The sequence below is a fragment of the Nasonia vitripennis genome (genome assembly GCF_009193385.2).
Source record: "Nasonia vitripennis strain AsymCx chromosome 1 unlocalized genomic scaffold, Nvit_psr_1.1 chr1_random0012, whole genome shotgun sequence".
NCBI lineage: Eukaryota > Metazoa > Arthropoda > Insecta > Hymenoptera > Pteromalidae > Nasonia > Nasonia vitripennis.
Window position 1 is genome coordinate 526,801 of NW_022279600.1, and position 19,596 is coordinate 546,396.

At 35.9% G+C, this 19,596-nt stretch overlaps 1 protein-coding gene across 7 annotated transcripts in view; it reads right to left on the bottom strand.

Annotated features, from left to right (window-relative positions):
- The window catches only part of LOC100117424 (major facilitator superfamily domain-containing protein 6), a 380,954-nt gene that overhangs the window by 78,457 nt on the left and 282,901 nt on the right, over positions 1-19,596 (bottom strand). For 5 of the 7 annotated variants that reach the window (XR_004226442.2, XM_031921504.2, XM_031921503.2 and 2 more), the window contains one exon: positions 7,518-7,618. Coding sequence is in view for 6 of the 7 variants with exons in the window: in XM_031921504.2 (XP_031777364.1) it covers positions 7,518-7,618 (101 nt within the window). In the remaining variant the exon portion in view is untranslated. Of the gene's footprint in view, positions 1-7,130; positions 7,442-7,517; positions 7,619-19,596 lie in introns of those variants that run through there. The other 2 variants (XM_032601406.1, XM_031921506.2) reach the window with 1 other exon arrangement.

Sequence of the window (19,596 nt, forward strand, 5' to 3'; positions counted from 1 at the left end):
CCGAACGTGCACGCGCTATGAAATTATCTTTTAACTTGTTTTCGTTTTTTTAACAAAAATGATAATGATATTTATCTCTTGAAAATAAAATTAAGTAAAGTAAACTAACTTTACTATATGTCATAATATTTAAAATTAAAATATAAGTAAATATTTTGATATTTTTTACAATAAAAATTCTCTTTAGCGAGTATCAAAATATTACCAAATTTTGATAGTATTAAGTATACTGCAAACATAATATCTTATTGGCAATAATAATGATGAAATAAACAATAAATATGTTTAGTGACTGTTTTAATATAGCCCTAACATGAAACGGTTCTAAAAACATTTTAAAAACTTTTAATACCACACTTTAAAACGCTGGAATGAAAGTTTAAGAAATATTGAAAAAAACGATAAATAAACGATCGAATGTCCACACTTTTTGGATTTTATTAATTTGATAAAACGTTTATTTAATGTTATAAAGTTGTACACTGTAAATTGTTATAAAATTCTAATAAAAATAGTTAATCACTATAAAAGATTGTTTGTATTTAGACTATGCTTTACAGTTTTTTACAGAATCATACACTTTTTACATTTTTTTTATATTTATTTTTACATTGTTTTGCAGTTAATAACATTTCTAAATTTGATAAATTTTAAAAATTTTAAACTTTGAAAACGTTATAAAGTGCAAAAAAATAAAAAAATTGAAAAGATGTTTGATTGCACAAAATGTGAAATAAGTAAAAAAAAATATAAAATATAAAAGGGTAGAAATCTGTAAAATCTTGTAAAGCATGCTTCTTTACGGATCTCTACTATTTTTAGTATAATTTTATAGCTAAACAGCTAAATTTCTTTTTTATTTTGGTAATTTTTAGAATATCCCAACTAAGGCTTTTCAGAATAAATTCAATTACAACGCGGGCTTTGTTCTGATTACTTGTGAAGTTTATTAATATTTGGTCATTATGAACGCCATATGGAATTGACGTAATCGAGTTAATGAAATCAATAAATTTTCTAAAATGACAGGTATTTCAATCATTTTCCAAAAGGGATCAGTCCATTTCATCTATTTATTTCTTTGAATCCATGAATCAGTATACACGACCAAAAATGTTTTTAACAGGTATAAAGTAAAGGTCCGTCCATCTAATTATTTATAGGTTTTAAAGGCATTTGGTTTTAATCGAATGTACTTAACTAATAGAAACCAAAAGAAATAAGCTTCGTGTTCAAATTCAGTGGCTCAAAATTCATAAAAATAGCCTTCGTTAATAATTTTCCTCTAGACGTAAATTTCTTAACCGCGTAAAACAGACATTTTGGTTGGTTTTTTGAGGTTAGGGACGAGCGCTTGAGGCATCGGTAAAAAAGACGGCCGGTTTCGTGTTCAGCAGCACAAAATACATAAAAATATTCTCTGTCAATAATTTTCCTCCCGTCGATCACAGGATAAACGTCTCAACTGCGTGAAGAGTAGAGCATGAACTAGAGTACACCAAGAACCTAAATAGTGTTACAAAAAAGAAAAAAAATTAATATTTTGTGTGAAAGAAGCCTAAATGCAAATTACGAGAAATTAAAAAAGTTTATTGAAAATATGTCGAAAAAGCCGTGTATTAAATATGGACGGAAACATGGAACTTGCAACATTCAAATTACCATCAACTACATGCTTATGAAAATTGCTATTATGAAAGTGAAATTAATAAGCGTTGTACGTATAAACGATTATTAATGTAAAGTGGGAAATGATTTGAGTAACTAAATTCCAAATTCAGGTGTCAATTAACTAAGACCACCAGATAATAATAAAAATTTTTATTCGTCCAACAAATAGTCAAGGAATATATAAACTTATAAATGACCTAAAAAATAAGGTTGAGGGATTAATATTATCAACCCAATAACGCTGAATTTAGACTACCGGATATTAATACAAAGTCTAATTTTCTAAAACCTACAAATGCTAATGAAGTGAAAAACATAATTAATACATTGAAATTAAAAAATGGTGGAGTGGATGAAATAAATGCTAAGTCTTTAAAAGTAATCTGTAATTATATTGCCGTACCCTTAACGCATATTTTTAATTTGTGCATAGAAAAAGCTATATGACCAGATGCACTAAAAAAGGCCGAAATTATTCCAATATATAAAGCAGGGGAAAAACACAACATTACCAATTATAGGCCTATCTCAGTAATATATAATGTTGAAGTATTTGAAAGAATTATCTATAACAGATTATATGACTTTATCAAAAAAAAAAAAAAAAAAAAAAAAGACATAATTTCCAAACATCAATTTGCTTTTATGAAAAATATTGGCTCAAAAAATACTGTACAATAATAACGTAGATAAAACGATACCAACAATAGTAGCTTTTCTCGATTTGGCTAAAGCTTTTGATACAGTCGACCATAAATTGTTATTAGATAAGCTGTATTGTATAGGTATTAGAGGTCGGCGTCGACTCCTATTTATTTTATATATAAATGATGTTTTGAAGGAGATTCCACTTGAATCAGTTCCATCATATGCAGATGATACTGCAATAATAGCTACAGACAATACGTGAATAGAGGCGCAAAAAATATGAATGAGTTTCTTACTGTTGTTAAGTCGCAAATTCGATATTTTATTTATTTATCCTTACTTGCTTGCGTTTAACTGCTTGGGCTGAATTGCTGCTGCTGTGCTGTAGTCAGGCTTATACAGGATGGGTGTATTCGAATGAAGGACACTTGTAGTTGGCTGATTCTCACGATTTATTCAAGGCAAAGTTTTCTATAAAGACCGAAATCGCGGCTTAAGACTGGTAGCTCTTTGGTAGCGACGGATAGGAGCGTCGTCCAAAGAGTCCAGGTTGAATGTGTAATGTCCCACGTTTATACTCTTAAATTATATATTTGTACATCCTGCGAACCGGCAACCGTATGAGCACGTAGAGAATGCATACGGATCGTAGTTGCATCCGACTGCGACATTATACAACTGAGCGCCGAAAATCGGAGCGAGTGCTCTGACCTCTGTGTCAGCACTCCTCGTGCGCGTGAAAGACGACTACAGGTGTACGCGTCGATCCTTTGTGGCGAATGCTGATTGGACTACCACGATCTTTTTCATCTAAATTTCATAACTGCGTGAATCGGTACCGAGACTTTAAAAATCCTGGAGCCGATCCACGCAGTGCCTTTTTGCGTAGTGACTTACTCACTGTCGGCTACAACTGATTCTAAGGTGAAGCGGCGGTGTTTGTTAGTGTTAGTGTTGGAGCGTGCTAAATCCGTCCCGTGGCATAGCATACACCGGAGAGCTCTTTGAATACAGATCAGTGCCACAGAGAGAAGTACAAGCTAAGGTCCGTCGAGTGGAATCTCCGGCGTTAGCAAGAGCAGTTGACCATCCCCATTTTAAATTGCCACGTGAACGCGTGTAGATAATACAGTCAGCATCTGCCACGAAGGGTGATTAGAACCATCTAGAGTGCGCAGGATTATAATAATAGTAAGTTGTTAAGATAAATCATAGGTACTTTACAATTAATAAATAAATAAGACTAAACTTACTAAATACATCTGTAAAACGACAACATCCTAAGCTAAATATAGCGAATCTCTATCAACTCTGTAAACTGAACGTCTATGAAGTGCTCTGGGCTAATAAAAACATAACAATCAATATAAATAAAACCCTTGTGTATTAAATTGATAATAATAACTAAACCTCAATCAGAACAAATAAATTCGAATCAGCTTCGCAGTCACGACGTGCAGGTAAGAGTACTTTACTTGTGGACTAACCATCAGCATCCACACACGAAACGAGTTAAGCGGACATAACGTAGAGTCCGCATGACACCGAAGTGTCACAAGCGACTTGCCTGCAACGACCGTAAGTACAGCGGACACTCACACGTCCGCCAAACGCAGTCTAGGACAGAATACCGTCCGCACGCAAAATACGCGTCCGCGCAGACTAGCAGTGTGGGACATCCTCAATTCCACAGTCCGCATGTAACTTTAGTAACAGAACAGGCTCTCGAGCCGAAGGCTAGTTCTCGCAAATAAATAATTATTTGTAAGACTCGCGCAGCCCGTCCTACTATCTAGTACGGTCTTTACAAATGTACAAACACAACTGATCGCGCGGAGTATATAGAGTATACTCATCAACTTCGCTGTTCTACATATTATTCTGACTCAACGATTTTTTTTTGCTACTATTGTTATATACTAAGCTTGTACATAGGTAACTTAGTTTACCTCTACAAGGCTTGCAGGTATGCGCAATGTGAATGTATACTATGTAAGCTTTTTTCTTGGTTTAAATAAATAAATAAAAAAAATCAATGCAAACACCTTACATATGTAATCGCAAAGCATGTTATGATTCTTTTTGAGCATATTTTTAATCTCCGTATTCAGCGATAGACATGGCCAGAAGCACTCGAAAATCTGGCATTATTCCTATATAGAAGACTGGTAGTGGTGATAGTGGTGGTAAGTCTAACTACAGGCCAATATCACTCACATCAAACATTACAAAATTTTTCGAAAAAATTATTTACAATAGACTTTGTACGTTCTTAATGAAATGTAATGTAATTTCTGATAGACAATTTAGATTTGTAAAAAAAGGAGGAACTCCAGACGCACTCTACTTTATTTCGAATATTATTTATAAAAATCTTAATAAATGCAAGCCTATTATCAAAGCACTTTGAGATGTAGCTAAAGCTTTTGACACTGTGGATCATAGAATACTGCTGAATAAGTTCGAGAGTCATGATGTAAGGAGCAGTGCCCTAAGCTTTTTAGCAAACTATTTATCTGATAGAGAGAAATGTGTAAAAATTCTAAATGATAAAAGCGAGATCAAATCGCATACGAAGCAACATATTAAAGAATGAAGTAAGATTTTTGGTTTGTCTATTGTGTGGTCCCACGACCGGAGTCTCTAAGTGTACTAACTACTAAGTGTCTTGACAAATTTATTAACGAGCGTGTTAAGTCATTCATTAAGAACGAGCTACAGCATAACTCTATGTCACCTAGAGCCAGTCGTTCAAATCAGAAGGGATCCGGCAAGCATTTTAGTCGATAGTCGACAACGGATAATGATACTAGCACAGCATCAAGTAGTGACAATCGGTAAAGCTTGTCATGTTGTCTTTGCAAAGGGAGTTTTTGCTTCATGCATATTTTTAATTCAGTGGAATGAACTGCTTCGCTTGAGTTGAGTTTTGCAAAAGAGAGAGTTTATGCCTCAATTGCCTCAGAAATGGTCACTTTATAGACTGCCCGTCTCAAATTAAATGATTTTGTTCCACACCTGCACTAAAAGTACCACATTCCCTCCTAGGCGCCTGGAGAGGAATGTGCATTTTCGGTGCTGGTGTAAAGAAAAATAGTATACGCACCACGGGAGGAAAATTGAACAGCCCATATCTCGTGTTTGCCACCCTCGCCTTCGGCTCGGGTGACGATTTACACGAGATATGGGCTGTCCAAATTTTTCCTCCCTAGGCACGTAATATACTATTTTTGTAAAGGCAGACATCACTAGAAGCTACATTAGGAATTTTAAAAGATCAGCCGGGTGGAAGTTCAGTATCAGCTTAGTGTTTGATGGGTCCATGCGCAAAGATGTTGTCATTTCTCAGAAGATGGTGCAACGCTTTTCAGTTTTCGTTAACCCAGTGTCGATGTCAGTTATTGGTGTGAGCGCCGATACTTCTGCGGAATCTAAGGGTAAAGTTGATCTTTAACTGCGATCTTGATAAGACCGAAATTTAGGTTTTGATTTTTCTAACTTGTTGTTGAAGGAGGTGACCAAATTCTCGCCGAGAGAGGAAGAAGAGTGTTCGATATGGGAATATATTAGGGGTTTGAAGCTCGCAGATCCGGACTTCGCTAGGTATAAGAAAATCGAAGAAATTCTCAGGTTGACAGGGCTGAAGATAGGCGTTAAACACTCTCTAATTGCTTAGGCCACTGTCTTCGGGTGGATCCTGACGGGTAAAGCCGGTTTTCAAGGTGATTCCGATAAACCATCATTCGCACAGGTATGCCATGCCAACATTGAGTCATCCTGGTTCACTTTTCTCTAAAGATTTTACGAGATGGAGAAACTCTTTTCGTCGAAGCCGTTGCCAGAAGAAGACCAGTAATGTGAAGATTATTTTACTAAAAATATCTACCGTGATGGGAGATAAGTTTTATGTTCGTTTTTCTCTCTATGAAAGGGTTTGAGAGGTGTTGCTTGTTTTATTTGGGGAAGTGTAGAGCTCAGGACACTCGGCTGGATGTAACATATGTCAAGTTCATGGAAAATTACCTTAAATGCGGGCAAATTATCAGTGCTCTTCGTCTTGGCAACACATTTTATTTTACACATTTATTCTAGTGTATCTTGAAACTTCAGAACTTGAGAGCGAATTTCGATTTGTTTTCCATGGCTTGCATAGCAAAGTGTCACTCAATGACATTTATAGTACAGTGTGGCTAAAATCTGCTGATAAGTCGCGTCTATCTGTGACTAAAGTAATCCTTTTTTGCACTGTGTTTATCACACTCGCTACGCTCGTGCGCTAACCTCACGGTGCAAATAAGGACAACTTTAGTCACGAATAGGCGAGATTGCGGATTTTAGCAGTCTGTGCTATAAAATTTTATACGATACTCTTGACTTAAATGATTCTTTTTTCAAGTGTCAAGTGATGTCACGGAAGCCACGTGGATCCGAGATCAGCTGCCTAAGCTGCTTGCGTCTAATGGTATGGAGCTTGAAAAGTGGGCATCTTAACAGGCAGAGCGCATACAGAATATTTGAGCAGTTCTGTTCACTAGTTTGGGTATCGGCTCATGGATTGAAGTTGATTACAGCCATAGATCAATTTCGCTTTGAAGTGTGTTTGCCACCTTCTCCTTAGGTTGTTTCTAAGAGATTAATTTTTAGAAGGATCCAGTTTGTTCAATTCTCTTGGTTGGTTGTGTCCAGTTCTCGTCAAAGCTAACTTTATTAATGTTGTAGGATCTTTGAATTAATAATGTCGATTGGGATATTACGTTGTCAGGTAAGTTGCTTAAGCAATCTATTTTGAATGAAGTAGTTCTTGTAAAAAATTTGAATTTCATTGATACTTTATTTTAGATTTATATTTTTTTGCATGTTCGCAAAAATCTAATCTATGCATTTATTAAATTATCTGTAATATAGGTTAAAACACCTCAAGTCAACTGAAAAGACGCTTTATACAATGGTTATTATGCGAACAGTATGAACTATTATCTGAAAAAGGTTGACTCACGTGTACCACGTTTCAATACAGTATCGCAACAATTAGTTTTACTATTTAGCTCAACCAAGCCAAAAAGCTTGCTCAGTATTGAGAGGATGTGATTATTATTAGTATTTTTTTTCATACAAATGCGTTCTGAAAATACTCATGCATATTATCAAAGAAATATAATAAATTCCAAACTAAAACAAAACTCAAAACAATAGCTCACCTGGAAGCTTCTGCGTATAAATTCATCATTTCCTTGACTTGTTATACTATAATTTAATTCTCTTTGATTGGAATTATTCAGAAATGGATTGTGTGGATTGCCTAAAATTAAATTTTACGATCAAAAATATTTTAATACGACGAAAAAATATAAATATGTCATAAATATAACTAAATTTTTTCAATAGTGGCGAATGAAAATATTAAACTAAGTTTAGTGAGTAAGTCTCGTTGAGTACTGCTGCTGCAGTGATCGCGTTGAGCAAGTCGTGGAATCAACGATAAGTGATAACGAGTGTACGAAAAACTGGAATAGTACTAATTGTTACTTAACGATTAACGACATTTTAATCAAGTGCAATATTTATTTTAGAATAATTATTTTGTTTAACGGGACAACCCCTGAAAAGAGATTTATGATAGAAAACTAAAAATTGAAAGTAAATTATTTTAAAATTGTTCTAGTGATATATGGATATATTACCTCTACTTTTACCGTAGTAAATTATATATTACACCCATTTACGCATTGTAGCCCTCGATGCAATTGTAACGTCGCCACTATTTTTGCGACTTTAATAAAGATAATTTTTCATATTATGAACGTAAGATCTTATATGAGATCTTAGGTGAGACTTTACGCAGGTTTCTGTGTGGAAATTAATGATTAGATCTTGTTTAAAATCTTGGACAAGGTCTTATACCAGATCTTACATAAGATCGTTTGTAGGACCTTATCTTAGATCTTGCGAAAAAATTTTAGTATGGTAATGCATTGCTGCAAATTTACATAAATTAATATTAATTAGCTAAAAACTCACTCGCTAACGCTCGCTCGTTATATTTAAACATTGATTCAACTTATAAATATATATAATCCAAAAATTTATAATAATAGGAATATGAAACAAAAACAATAATAAAATAATATGCCGGCATTATTAACATATAATTTCATTTTAAAATCAGAAGTAATTACATCATAACATAAAAGCATAATACTTATTATTTAAAGTTAACATATTCGTAGAATGTATTGTTATTGAATAATATTATGTAGTTATCGAAAAAATATATTTATTTTGATGTGATGTGATGTATTAAACATGATACCGAAGATATTAGATTTTGTTTACGACGGACAAAACATCAGAGAAAAAGGACTAAATTTTACGTCAAGACACAACTACATCACTATAGACGATAAATGGGAAATTGCGGAATGGTGACGGTCATAGTTTTTTAGATATTCTTTACATTGATATCTGACGATGAGACAAATTAACTTTAAAAAGGCGCGATATAATATAGATGTTGATGTCATGTTAATTGAACTGCTTTGATTGGTTGTTAGAGTAGTACAACAGATATATGACATTATGATTGGTTTAACTAGGTTTTCTAATATACCTAACACGGGATCTGTTGCCATATTATGGCGCGTTTATCAAAGTTACTATGTAAGTTCTGTCTATTTATTAGTTAATACTATAAACTTAATTGTAAACTAATATAAAAATTTAAGTTAATAACATTGAAGTCTTTAATTTAAGTTGAATATAATAATAAGATAATTTTAACTTTATAAGTTAAAAAATATTCAATGAAAAAGTATATTAATATAATAATATAAGCCATGTTTCATGGAGCGTTAGGTATCAGAATCACCTCCTGGATGGCGACACATGGTTTATAATACAACGCACTAAATATGCAGCAAATATACTAAAAAAATGTTGACTTCCTGTAGACGACGTCCAGGTGTCAGGATGATGACTGAGGTTAACCCATTGTAGTTATGGTAAATGATGTATGGTGCTACCTTTAAAATTACTCCAAGTTTAACCACCAAGAAACCTCGTTTATAATTATAAGTATATTATCAGTGTTAAAATTCCAGGAAGACCAAACTTCCAAGAAGTACGGAAAAATTCCCTGAAAATCCGGAATGTGCGTTATTTCATCTTTACATTAATATATTGCAATATGGGTGCGCAAAAGAAAAAAAAAACAGTAGGAATATTCTTAGATGTTAGGACTCATGTGACAGTTAAAAAAACCGCTGCCAAGTCATTGGCACTTAGCTTCCTCCTATTCCGCTAGTGGAAGATAATTACATGTTTTCTAAAAAATCTGTACGGATGTATGATATTCTTTTGACGATTTCAGAGTTTAGATGCATGTACTCTATATGAGTCAATCAAGTAGAGGGGTGGGGTGTCAGTTGAAGGGGTGAAACCAAAAATTTGATTATTATAACTTTTCCTCTAAGAGGAAGCTATATAAGAAAAATTATAATACTAATAGTAAAATTTGATATAATTTTATTAATAAAATTTATAGCCTTACCCTGGTGAAAATATTGACGTGATTTTGTGATGTAATAAAATTATGTATTTCTTTATGTAATTTGTGACGTCAGTTTGTTATGTACTGATTTTGAACGTTTCATCGCGTAATTTTATGACTTTTTAGAAAATTCAAATATTTTAGCTTCATGAAACTTTTTTACATAATTTTACGTAAAAAAGAGAATGTTGCTAAAACAAGGCTTCAAAAATATGTCCTATTTATCTAGAGTTGATTGGTAAAGAGCAGAGTATCTACTTTTTTGGGCGTAATGTAAATTCATATTTTCTTTGAAATTTATAAATACAAAGGGAAATAATATATAAATAGTCTGTAAAATAGATAAAGTATTTCTATGTATCTTTTTTACGGTATATACTTTCCCTTTTACTGTTATTAAAGATAAGACTAAAAAATAAAAGTAATGATTTCCCCTTATGTAGGGTTTAAAACTAAATCAGCATGTCATGCAGTTACTCAATGGAAATTGATATTAAAAATTTATTGTATTGTATGTATTATATGTTAAAAAGGTAATATTATTTACTTAAAATAATAAATTTCAATTAGAATTGAAGGAATTTGAATAAGTTAAACTGGAAATGACATTTTGGACAGAAATTTAAGCTAATTAATAAACACGTGGAAACTTAAAACAGAAAAACATTATTAAGGGGACACAACACCCAAGGTTTAAAGGTATTGTGTCCCCTTAAGACTACAACAACGGAAAGTAAGAATTTCAAGTCTACTCCAGGAAATAAAGAGAAACAAAACAAACAAATTATGCTGGCAGAAAACTGTGAAAATTGTGACGAACCCAAATCCACTACAACAAAACAAAAAGCAAAAGGTAGAAGATGATAGTACAGAACATATTAAAGAGATAAAAAAACGAATCAAATCAGTATTCACTGAGATTAATAAAATGATTGAAAACAGTAATACGAAAGCTTTACTATCAGAGGTGGTGACAGCACCTGGGCAGCCTATATTGCAGTCAAACAATATTTGCATGTCATATGGTGATCTTAACTACCTAGGATCAAATAGAGCAATATTTTATTTCTACAGAGGAGTGAAGGGAAAACAAATCTTCACAAACTTGGTGGATAAGCTAGAAAGACAGCCACCGCATAAAGAAATCGTAATTATAGATGAGATAGATTTTACAGAGCCGTGCGAATGTGACTCTGCAAATCAACATAAAAAACCGCTGCCAATTCTTTGGCACGTAGCTTCTTTTAACATTATGTATCACTTTAATATCTGAATTGTTTTTACTTTATATATAATTCTATAAAGTTTTTGTACTCTTTCGTTTAATAGATAAAATTATTTCGAATCAGTTGTATATGCATAATCAATTATAGTTCTCTCTCTTTCTCTCTTTTTCTCGCATAACTAAGGCTTAGGTATAGTTTAAAATTTATTAAATAGAAGCTGAGGTCTAAGCGATGTAGTTTTCAGTTATATAGAGTACACAGGGTGAGAAAAAAAATTTTGAAACTTAATATCTTAGAAACTAACTGGTTTCATAAACAGCCCAAAGAAAGGGATCAAGCTGCTATTTAATTTTAACTAAATCCAAAATTTTCTATTCCATTCTATATGCGCCTGCGGCGCCCTCGACTTCAACTCGTGCTCAAATCTCACCCTCGTTAGAAATAGCCCCCCCCCCTAGTTGCACAATATACTATTCCTCCTGCGACTCAAGAGTTTTACAAAATTTTCATCCTTTTTAAAAACCTTGAAACTTTCTGAAGTTTTTTTTCACACTTTTTTGACACAAAAAAGGACCTATCTTTCTTATGTTATAATGAAGACGGGTAATGGGGGCGACGCGTGCATAAGACTATAATATAGAAAGTATAAGTATTTAGAATTAATTCTGAATCTATGAAATAAATAACGAATTTATTTCTAAATTGTCTATTTTGAATAATAAAAGAAATAAAAAAAGATAAGTGACACAAAAATAAATATAACTAATATTTTGATTACTATAAGGAGACGTAAGGTTTGTTGATACATTGTTAGTTAATGAATTAACATTTACAGATATATTTTTGTTTGTATTCGTGAGTAGATGGGAAGTTTCAGTACATTTGGATTTACTATTTAAATAAACATTATAACCTGAAACATGTAGAAAGAAGATACGCTAGTATTACTAAAAATAATATTCTGGAATAAAGCAAAAACTTTAAGATTAATGCAAAATATTTCAGACTATACAGATATTTTACGAGGATCGACAAAAATTGCACGCAGCAGTAATCTATTGGCATACACACCGACGGGGATATCGGCCGTGATATTTGGAACAAAAATTAAGAAACGAACTTGTGAAATTCACACATATATTAGTGTTAATGCATATACTTCTGGTTAGGGCTTGTAGTTACTTCACGTAGCATTTCTCTCGAAAATCTTCTATTCGCGTGGTGCCACTAGGAAAACTTAAAGCTGATCACGTAGCATGTATAAAACTCCAGAAGAGCTTGGCACTATATTTTGATGCAAAACATCTTATCTCGTGCTTTGCGGGTAGCGACTGTTGGTGGCACGATGCGTGACGTGTAAACTTCAGACAGCCCTATAACTTGTGAAGAGCCGGACACTCCTGGTTTGACGGGCTACTTTGGCAGCTAAAATGTAAATTTATACTATAATATGATTTTTTCTACTGATTCCTTAAGCGATAAACTTTTGTTTGATACCTAATATGTCATTTTTGGAGGCAGAAGTGAAAAAGTAATTCCCTACACATCCCATCAGACCTCAGATAGAAACGACGAACGTGCCGACAGAACACCTTTTTTACTGAGGGCGAACTGATCGGCTAAGTACCTGGGTGTGACGCTGGATACGAAGCTGAATTACGGGGCACATTGAGATCGCGTGTGCGAAAAGACGACGATAAGAGTAGTCCAGCTTAGTCGGCTAATGGCCAACGTGCGCAGGCCGAGACCAACTGTTAGGCGGCTTCTAATAGCGACCACTAACTCCTTTCTACTATATGGAGCAGAGCTGTGGGCTAACGCTATGGAAGTAAAGAAATACCGGAAGCTAATAACGGCGGTGCAACGTAAAGGAGCATTACGAATAACGTGCTCCTTCCTAAGGGTCTCGGGAAAGGCGGTAATGATAATCACGGGGGTGATCCCCGTCGACCTGCTTGTTATCAAGTGCAAGCAGATATACGAGGGTCGACTGATTTCGGATAGCATTTCGTTGGACACCGAACTTAACTATAATAAAAATTTTGAAAATAACGAAAGATTAGGTAACTTGTTTGTTTTGCCATAAACGTCTATAGGAAGTCCTAGATACATGCACCAAAGTTTTTTACCACATAAAATATCTACTTTTTTCCAGAACCTCAAGTGCAATAAGGACTATTTACGTCCGTAATTGAGGCACAAAAGAAATCATTTTTTTCAGTTTTCGATTTGTTACTGAAAAATAAGTGGTCAAATCACTTTAAATTTTAATGGGATATAATTTGACACGTGACCCATCAACATGATTTTTTTCGTGAGTTTATGATGTTTAGTTACAGGGGTATGAATTAAAAAAAATCACCTTTTTCATTTTATCTGCCGAACAAAGCGGTCGATCCCAAAGACCAAACGAGGAAAAGTAGGTAATTTTCTTTTCTTTTGAATGCATTATAGTTGAATTGTTTGTAACAATGGAATGATTGAAAAAAACGCAAAATAGTGTTTTTCAAAAATAAAAAAATGGCCATAAAAAGATAGTTGAGAAAATAAAAAATAACTGTTTTCTCGAATTCAGAATCTAAAAATAGATATGCATGTCAAATTTTATTAATATTAATGGAGTAGTTCCAGAAATATTACGGTATACATACGCACACACATCCATACGGACATTTTCTAAAAACACTTGATTTGAACTTCCAATACAACAAAAAGTATTTTCTAGAAGTTTTGAAGAAACTGAAAATTTTACTATTACAAAGCCTCGTCTACGAGGAAGCAAAACAAGTTATTCTCGATACTGGCACACCAATTTGCAACGAACGTGGGGGGTTGGCGAGCGAAGCAAGCAGGGGGGGGTACCCCCTAGTAATAATAAGACCCATTCGACGATGAATACGCGATCGTTACACGAAAGATGGGCGAAATGAAACACACGGAACCCGTGGAAGCAGAAACAATGGAAAAAGTAATCGATGGCTTGTTTCCTACACATCCCATCAGACCACAGGCAGAAGCGACGGAAATACCGGCACACGAGATACCTCCTTTCATAGAAGGCGAACTTATCGCAGCAACTTTGTCCCTCAAGAGCGGTAGGACACCAGGATTGGTTGGCATTCCTGCAGAGGTACTCAGGATCGTCGTGTTACAACGGCCTTAGCTGCTCTTGGAGATGTACAACCAGTGTTTGGTGCAGGAAGCTTTTAGCTTGCGGTGGAAAAGAGCGAGACTTGCACTGATTGAAAAACTAAAAAAAAAAGCATGCGAGGACACCTCTTATCGACCACTGAATACCTACCATCATACCAATGAAGATAGGCGGCGAGACTATAATAACGAAACCATCAGCCAAGTATTTAGGGCTAACTCCAGACACGAAACTGAACCATAGGGATCGTGTCTGCAAGAAAGCCACGACTAGGATAGCGCAACTTAGCCGACTCATGGCCAATGTCCGCGGGCCTAGGCCAACAGTCAGGTGGTTACTCATGGCGACCACTAACTCTATCCTGTTATATGGGGCAGAGGTGTGGGCCCATGCTATAAGTATGAATTAGTATTGGAAAAAGATAATGGTGGTACAGGGAAGGGGGGTCCTAAGAATAGCGTGCTCCTACCGGACAGTCGCGACCGAGGCTTTGATGGTGATCGCGGGGATAATCCCCGTGGATCTTCTTGCTATAGAACGCAAGCGGATCTACGAGGCTCGCTTAGCGTTGAATAGCACCTCGATCGCCGCGGATGAAAGAGAAATAACAATACCTAATTGGCAGACTAGGTGGACCGAATGTCCAAAGGCTAGGTGGACCAGGACCTTTATCAAAGATGTTGGCCCGTGGGTCGACAGGAAGTGGAAAGAGGTCAACTTTTACCTTACACAGTTTCTCTCTGACCACGGGTACTTTAGGAGCTACCTTTTCGCGATGAACAAAGTCGCTACACCGGGGTGCAAATACTGCGGTGACGAACGGGACGACGTGAGACATGTATGCCTGGCGTTGTCCCGCAACAAGAGAGTCCCACACACGGGGAGTCTTGCACGGCTCCTGTCATGGTGCATTCAGCATTTCTCCAACTCTTCAGATAAACAAAAAAAAAAAAATCATAATCTTTATTGCATGATATTATAGTATTTACAATGTTTTAGTATAAACATGTAAACATGTAAACTTTAACACTTCTTATATTCTGACTTAACCGGCCTTACAATCTACGGAGCTTTTATCTTTTATTTTTATTTCATTTTTATTTTTCACGTTATTCTTTCTCTAATCTTCCTTTTTCCTTCTGGCTTCTCTCTCCTTCTCTATGTCTCTGCTCTCCATTGTTTCTACCTTTCTGATTCTTCCTTCATCCTCTCTCCACTCAAACTCCTTTTCATCTACTCTCATCCTGATGTCGCCTTTTCTATAAAATTCCCCTCTTCTCATTGCTTCTTCTATCTTTCTCTCCCTTACTGTCATGGCCTTCTTTTTAGCTTTTCTCTCCTCCTAGCTCGTACATTGCTCTATCCTTATATCTCCTTCTTTTTTACTATTTCTCTCTTTTCAAATCTCCTCCATCTCCTCTTTTTTAGCGAAAATTATTTTCTCTGTCTCCTTGTTGTATATGTCCTCAATCTATTACCCTGTTCCGTCCAAAAAGTCTTCCGGCAACTCGTTCAGATCCTCCTTCTCGATCCATTTATCTCCTTTGTATACAATGATCCCTCTATTCCATTCCTTGATTCTTCCTTCCTCTATCCTCTTCCTCTTGCTTAAACTCACTAACTCAACCTCACTTTTCACTTTTTTTCTCTTCCTTTTTCTCCTTTCTTTCTCTTTCTCTCCTTGGCTTTGCCTCCACCTTTTTGGCATTTTCCCTTATCTCACCTATTATTCTGCCTATCTTCTCCATCTCTCTACTTTTTAAAGTTTTCTTTTAAAATTTCGACATCTTCTAGATTAGTCAGCTTCCTCTTCGCTGCTGCTCTTTTTCCTCTCTCCACCTGCAGTTTAACTTTTAGACGGCCGGGATTTGAGAGTTGGAATTGTCCTTGAAAAGTGGCTAAACTGGTGTCTGGTATCATGTATCAACTATATAAAACGTTCATATCACAGGGTGAACTGATATATCGGTTTTCCGGTCCTCTAAAGGTTAACGCTCTACTCCTTCATCTTCTCCTTCATATCTCTTAGTTCTCTTTCCAGTATTCCTTTTCGACTTTTCCTGGTTTATCTCTCATTTCTCTTCGAGGGTTTTCTTCAGTCCCTATGTTTCTTGTCCCATGTTCATCCTTCATCCTGCGCATTTTATTTGTTTTTCCTTTATCAAATAATTTTGATTTGGTTTCCTATCTGAGTTGTTTTCCTCCGCATACTTCCTGCCATTTCATCCCAGATATCTTAGTTTTCACATCTCCTCTTCTTTTACATACATCCTGCATCTTCTCTCTTCTTCCGTCTTCCAGTATTTATTACCCTTTATCTCACTTCCTAGCTTGAACCTTGCAATGATTCCTAATGATCCTCTTCTGTAGTCTTCTCTGTCAGTCAGGTATTCCGGGATTTCTCCTTGTTCTATGAGAATTTCTTTAATCTCCCTTGCATATTTTAAGACCCTTATTTCCTCTCTCCACTTTCGCCACTGCGTGTCTTTGTTTATTCTTTCAATCCCTTCTTCTATTCCTTTTCCTTCTTCTACTCTTCAGATCTATTCCATCATTGACAATGATATGATTCCGCATTACTCCAGTTCGTTTTTTCTCGCGTCCTTCCCTCTCCCCCTTTATTCTCCTCTCTTACCCTCTGCCTTTAGGAATCTCCTAGAATTGTATTTTCGTTTGCCTTTCTCAGTTTTCCTTCATACTTTATCACTCTTTTCCTAGTCCTCGTCTCTAACTTGAACAGTTTTGTTTCCCAATGGATCACGTGCGCCGGTGTTGTCCTCTCCAGCTTTATTATCAATTTCACATATCTTCTTTGTACCTTTTCCAGTTCTTTTTGGCTTTTTCAACCCCATATCTCCGCTTCGTATTGCATTATTGTGCTTCGAATGTTCTTATTTTTAACTTCCGATTTTTTCTGAATGTTGACTCACCTATTCCCCCTACCATGCTTATCAGCGAGTTTGCCTTCTCCTTTAATTTTTTGATCAGCTCCTTTTCCTTTCCATTTTCCTTCATTGTCTATCCCAGGTACTTAAATTTCTTCATCACTTCTAATTCCTCTCCCTTTCATTTGAAGCTCTCGTCCTTTTTTCTCCTTCCTCCGTTTTGAAGATTGACCTTTGTCTTTTGAATGTTCAAGCTCTAGCCCTTTTCTTTCTAAACCTTCTAAAACTTTTTCAGCATTTGTTTTAATCCTCCTGCGTTAGTTGCCAGTAACATTTCTTCTTCCCAGTACTATCTCTCTCCCTCTTGAATATTGCTCATCTCTCCTTTCAAGTCCGCCATTGCCGCGTTGAACAAAAGTGGACCTTATGGGCATCCCTGTCTCACTCCTTTCTGCGTTTCGAAGCTGCCTGCGCTCCTTTCTCCTATTTTCACTTCAAATTTCCTTTACCCTTTCTTTTATTTTCCTGCTCACTCCGAGACTTCTCATCATTCTCCTTAACTTTTCTCTCCTTATTTTATCAAAAGCTGCCTCATGTCCGCGAAACCTTTTCTCCTTTTTTCCTGAGCTCTAGCTCTACTGCTTTGCTTACCACGTATATTACGTCCGTTGTGCCTCTCTTCTTTCTGAATCCCATCTGTGTGTGACTGAGTCTTTTTTCTTCTTTCAGTTTCTTCTCCATTTTACCCCTTATCAGCTTCGCGTGTATTTTATATCCCGAGTCCATCAGTTTATCCCTCTGTAGTTTTTACAATCTCCTTTCTTGTACATTGGTGTGACAGTCCCTTTTTTCCATTCTTTTGGCAAACCCTCTCCGTCCTATATTTTTTCTAATATCTCTGCAAGTTCGTCTATCAGCCATTCTTCCCCATATTTGCATGCCACGTTCTAAATTCCATCTTCCCCCTGTGGCCTTCTTTTCTTTCAGTTTTCTTATTATACTTCTTACTTTTTCTGTTTCAATCGCGTCTTCTTTGCTCTCCTCATTTATGTGTGCCTTTTCTGTCTCCTTTGTCCTCTAGTTCTTCCACCTCTTCAAAGTTTTTTCTCTTTCTTCCTTCATATATGACAAATCTATTCACCATTTTATTCCCTTAATCTGAATTTCCCCCCCTCCCTATTAATTCTCCTGATCTGGCCCTTAGCCATTCTAGTCTATCTCTCTTATTTTTTAACCTTCTTTCTCTACTTCCTCCCTTTTAGGCCTCTCTTACCTCTACTTCGTATCCTTGCAGCCTTTTTTTGTTTTGACCTCTTCACCTCTCTCCGTCCACGTCTCTAGGAGGCAGATAACATCGAATGCCTGTATATTGTAGTTCCATCCCTCTTTTTCTATCCCTTTTAATCCTGCTACGTTCCAGCTTACTACCTTTACGCTTTCCTTTGTTTTTTTCGATCCCCTCTCTCTCCTCTTTTCTTCTTGTCTTCTCTCAATCTGCGTCTCTCTGAAAAAGTTTCTTATCTCTCTCGTTCCATCTGTATTCGATATCGCCGACCATTAGCCTGTTTCTCCCCACTTTCACGACGTGCCCTTTTTTCCCCCATTCCTCAGCCGATTCAATAAATTTCTCTCTGATCCTTCTCTCTTTCCAGGTTAAGTCTTGGTCGATGAGTACCTTTGTCCCTTTCAGCCTATTCTTCGCTTCCATTAATTTTACTTTCTCATCTCTATCTCTGCATTCTGCTCCTATTCTACTAGTGTTGCTTCCTCTAATTTACCACATTCTTTTTAACTTTACACTCACCCCAGTTGTCTCTCTATCCATCTCTCCAGCTTTGGTTTGTCCCATCCTTCTCGTCTTAGACCTGTCATCACTACGTTGTTTCTTTTCCTTTCTCTTTCTCCCTCCTCAATTCTCCACTCTAGTTCTTTCATCTGCAGAGTCCTTCTCCCCTCCTTCCTTGTCTTCTCACGTGGGTCCTTCTTTGATCTTTCCTTCTAGATTCCTTGCTTTGGTTTCCAGTGCCTTCTTCAGCTCCTCCCTTTTCTCACATTGATTTTCTACCTGACCCTTCATTCTCTCCTCCATTTTGATCCTTTTCCTTCTTCTCTCTTCCAGCTATCGTCTCAACTCCTCCAGTTCTCCATTTACCTTCTCCTTTATCTCCTTCAATTTTCTCTCCCATTTCTTCTTCCACTCTTCGATCATCTCTTTTCTTTCTCTTCTTTCCGCTTTCATCATTTCCCATATTTTATCCATTGTTCCTTGTACCTTCTTAATACTTTTTTTCTCCTCTGTATTTTTCCTTTCTCCTTTCGTTGCCTCACTATCCGTTTTACTCCTCTCAGCTGCTTTTTCCTCTTCTCCTACATTCTCCTTTTTTTCCCTTTTCTGGACTTCTTTCTTCTCTTTTTTCTCCTGATTTTTGTTTCTTTCTGGAGCTTTCCTCCAGGTTAAGCTGCTTTAGT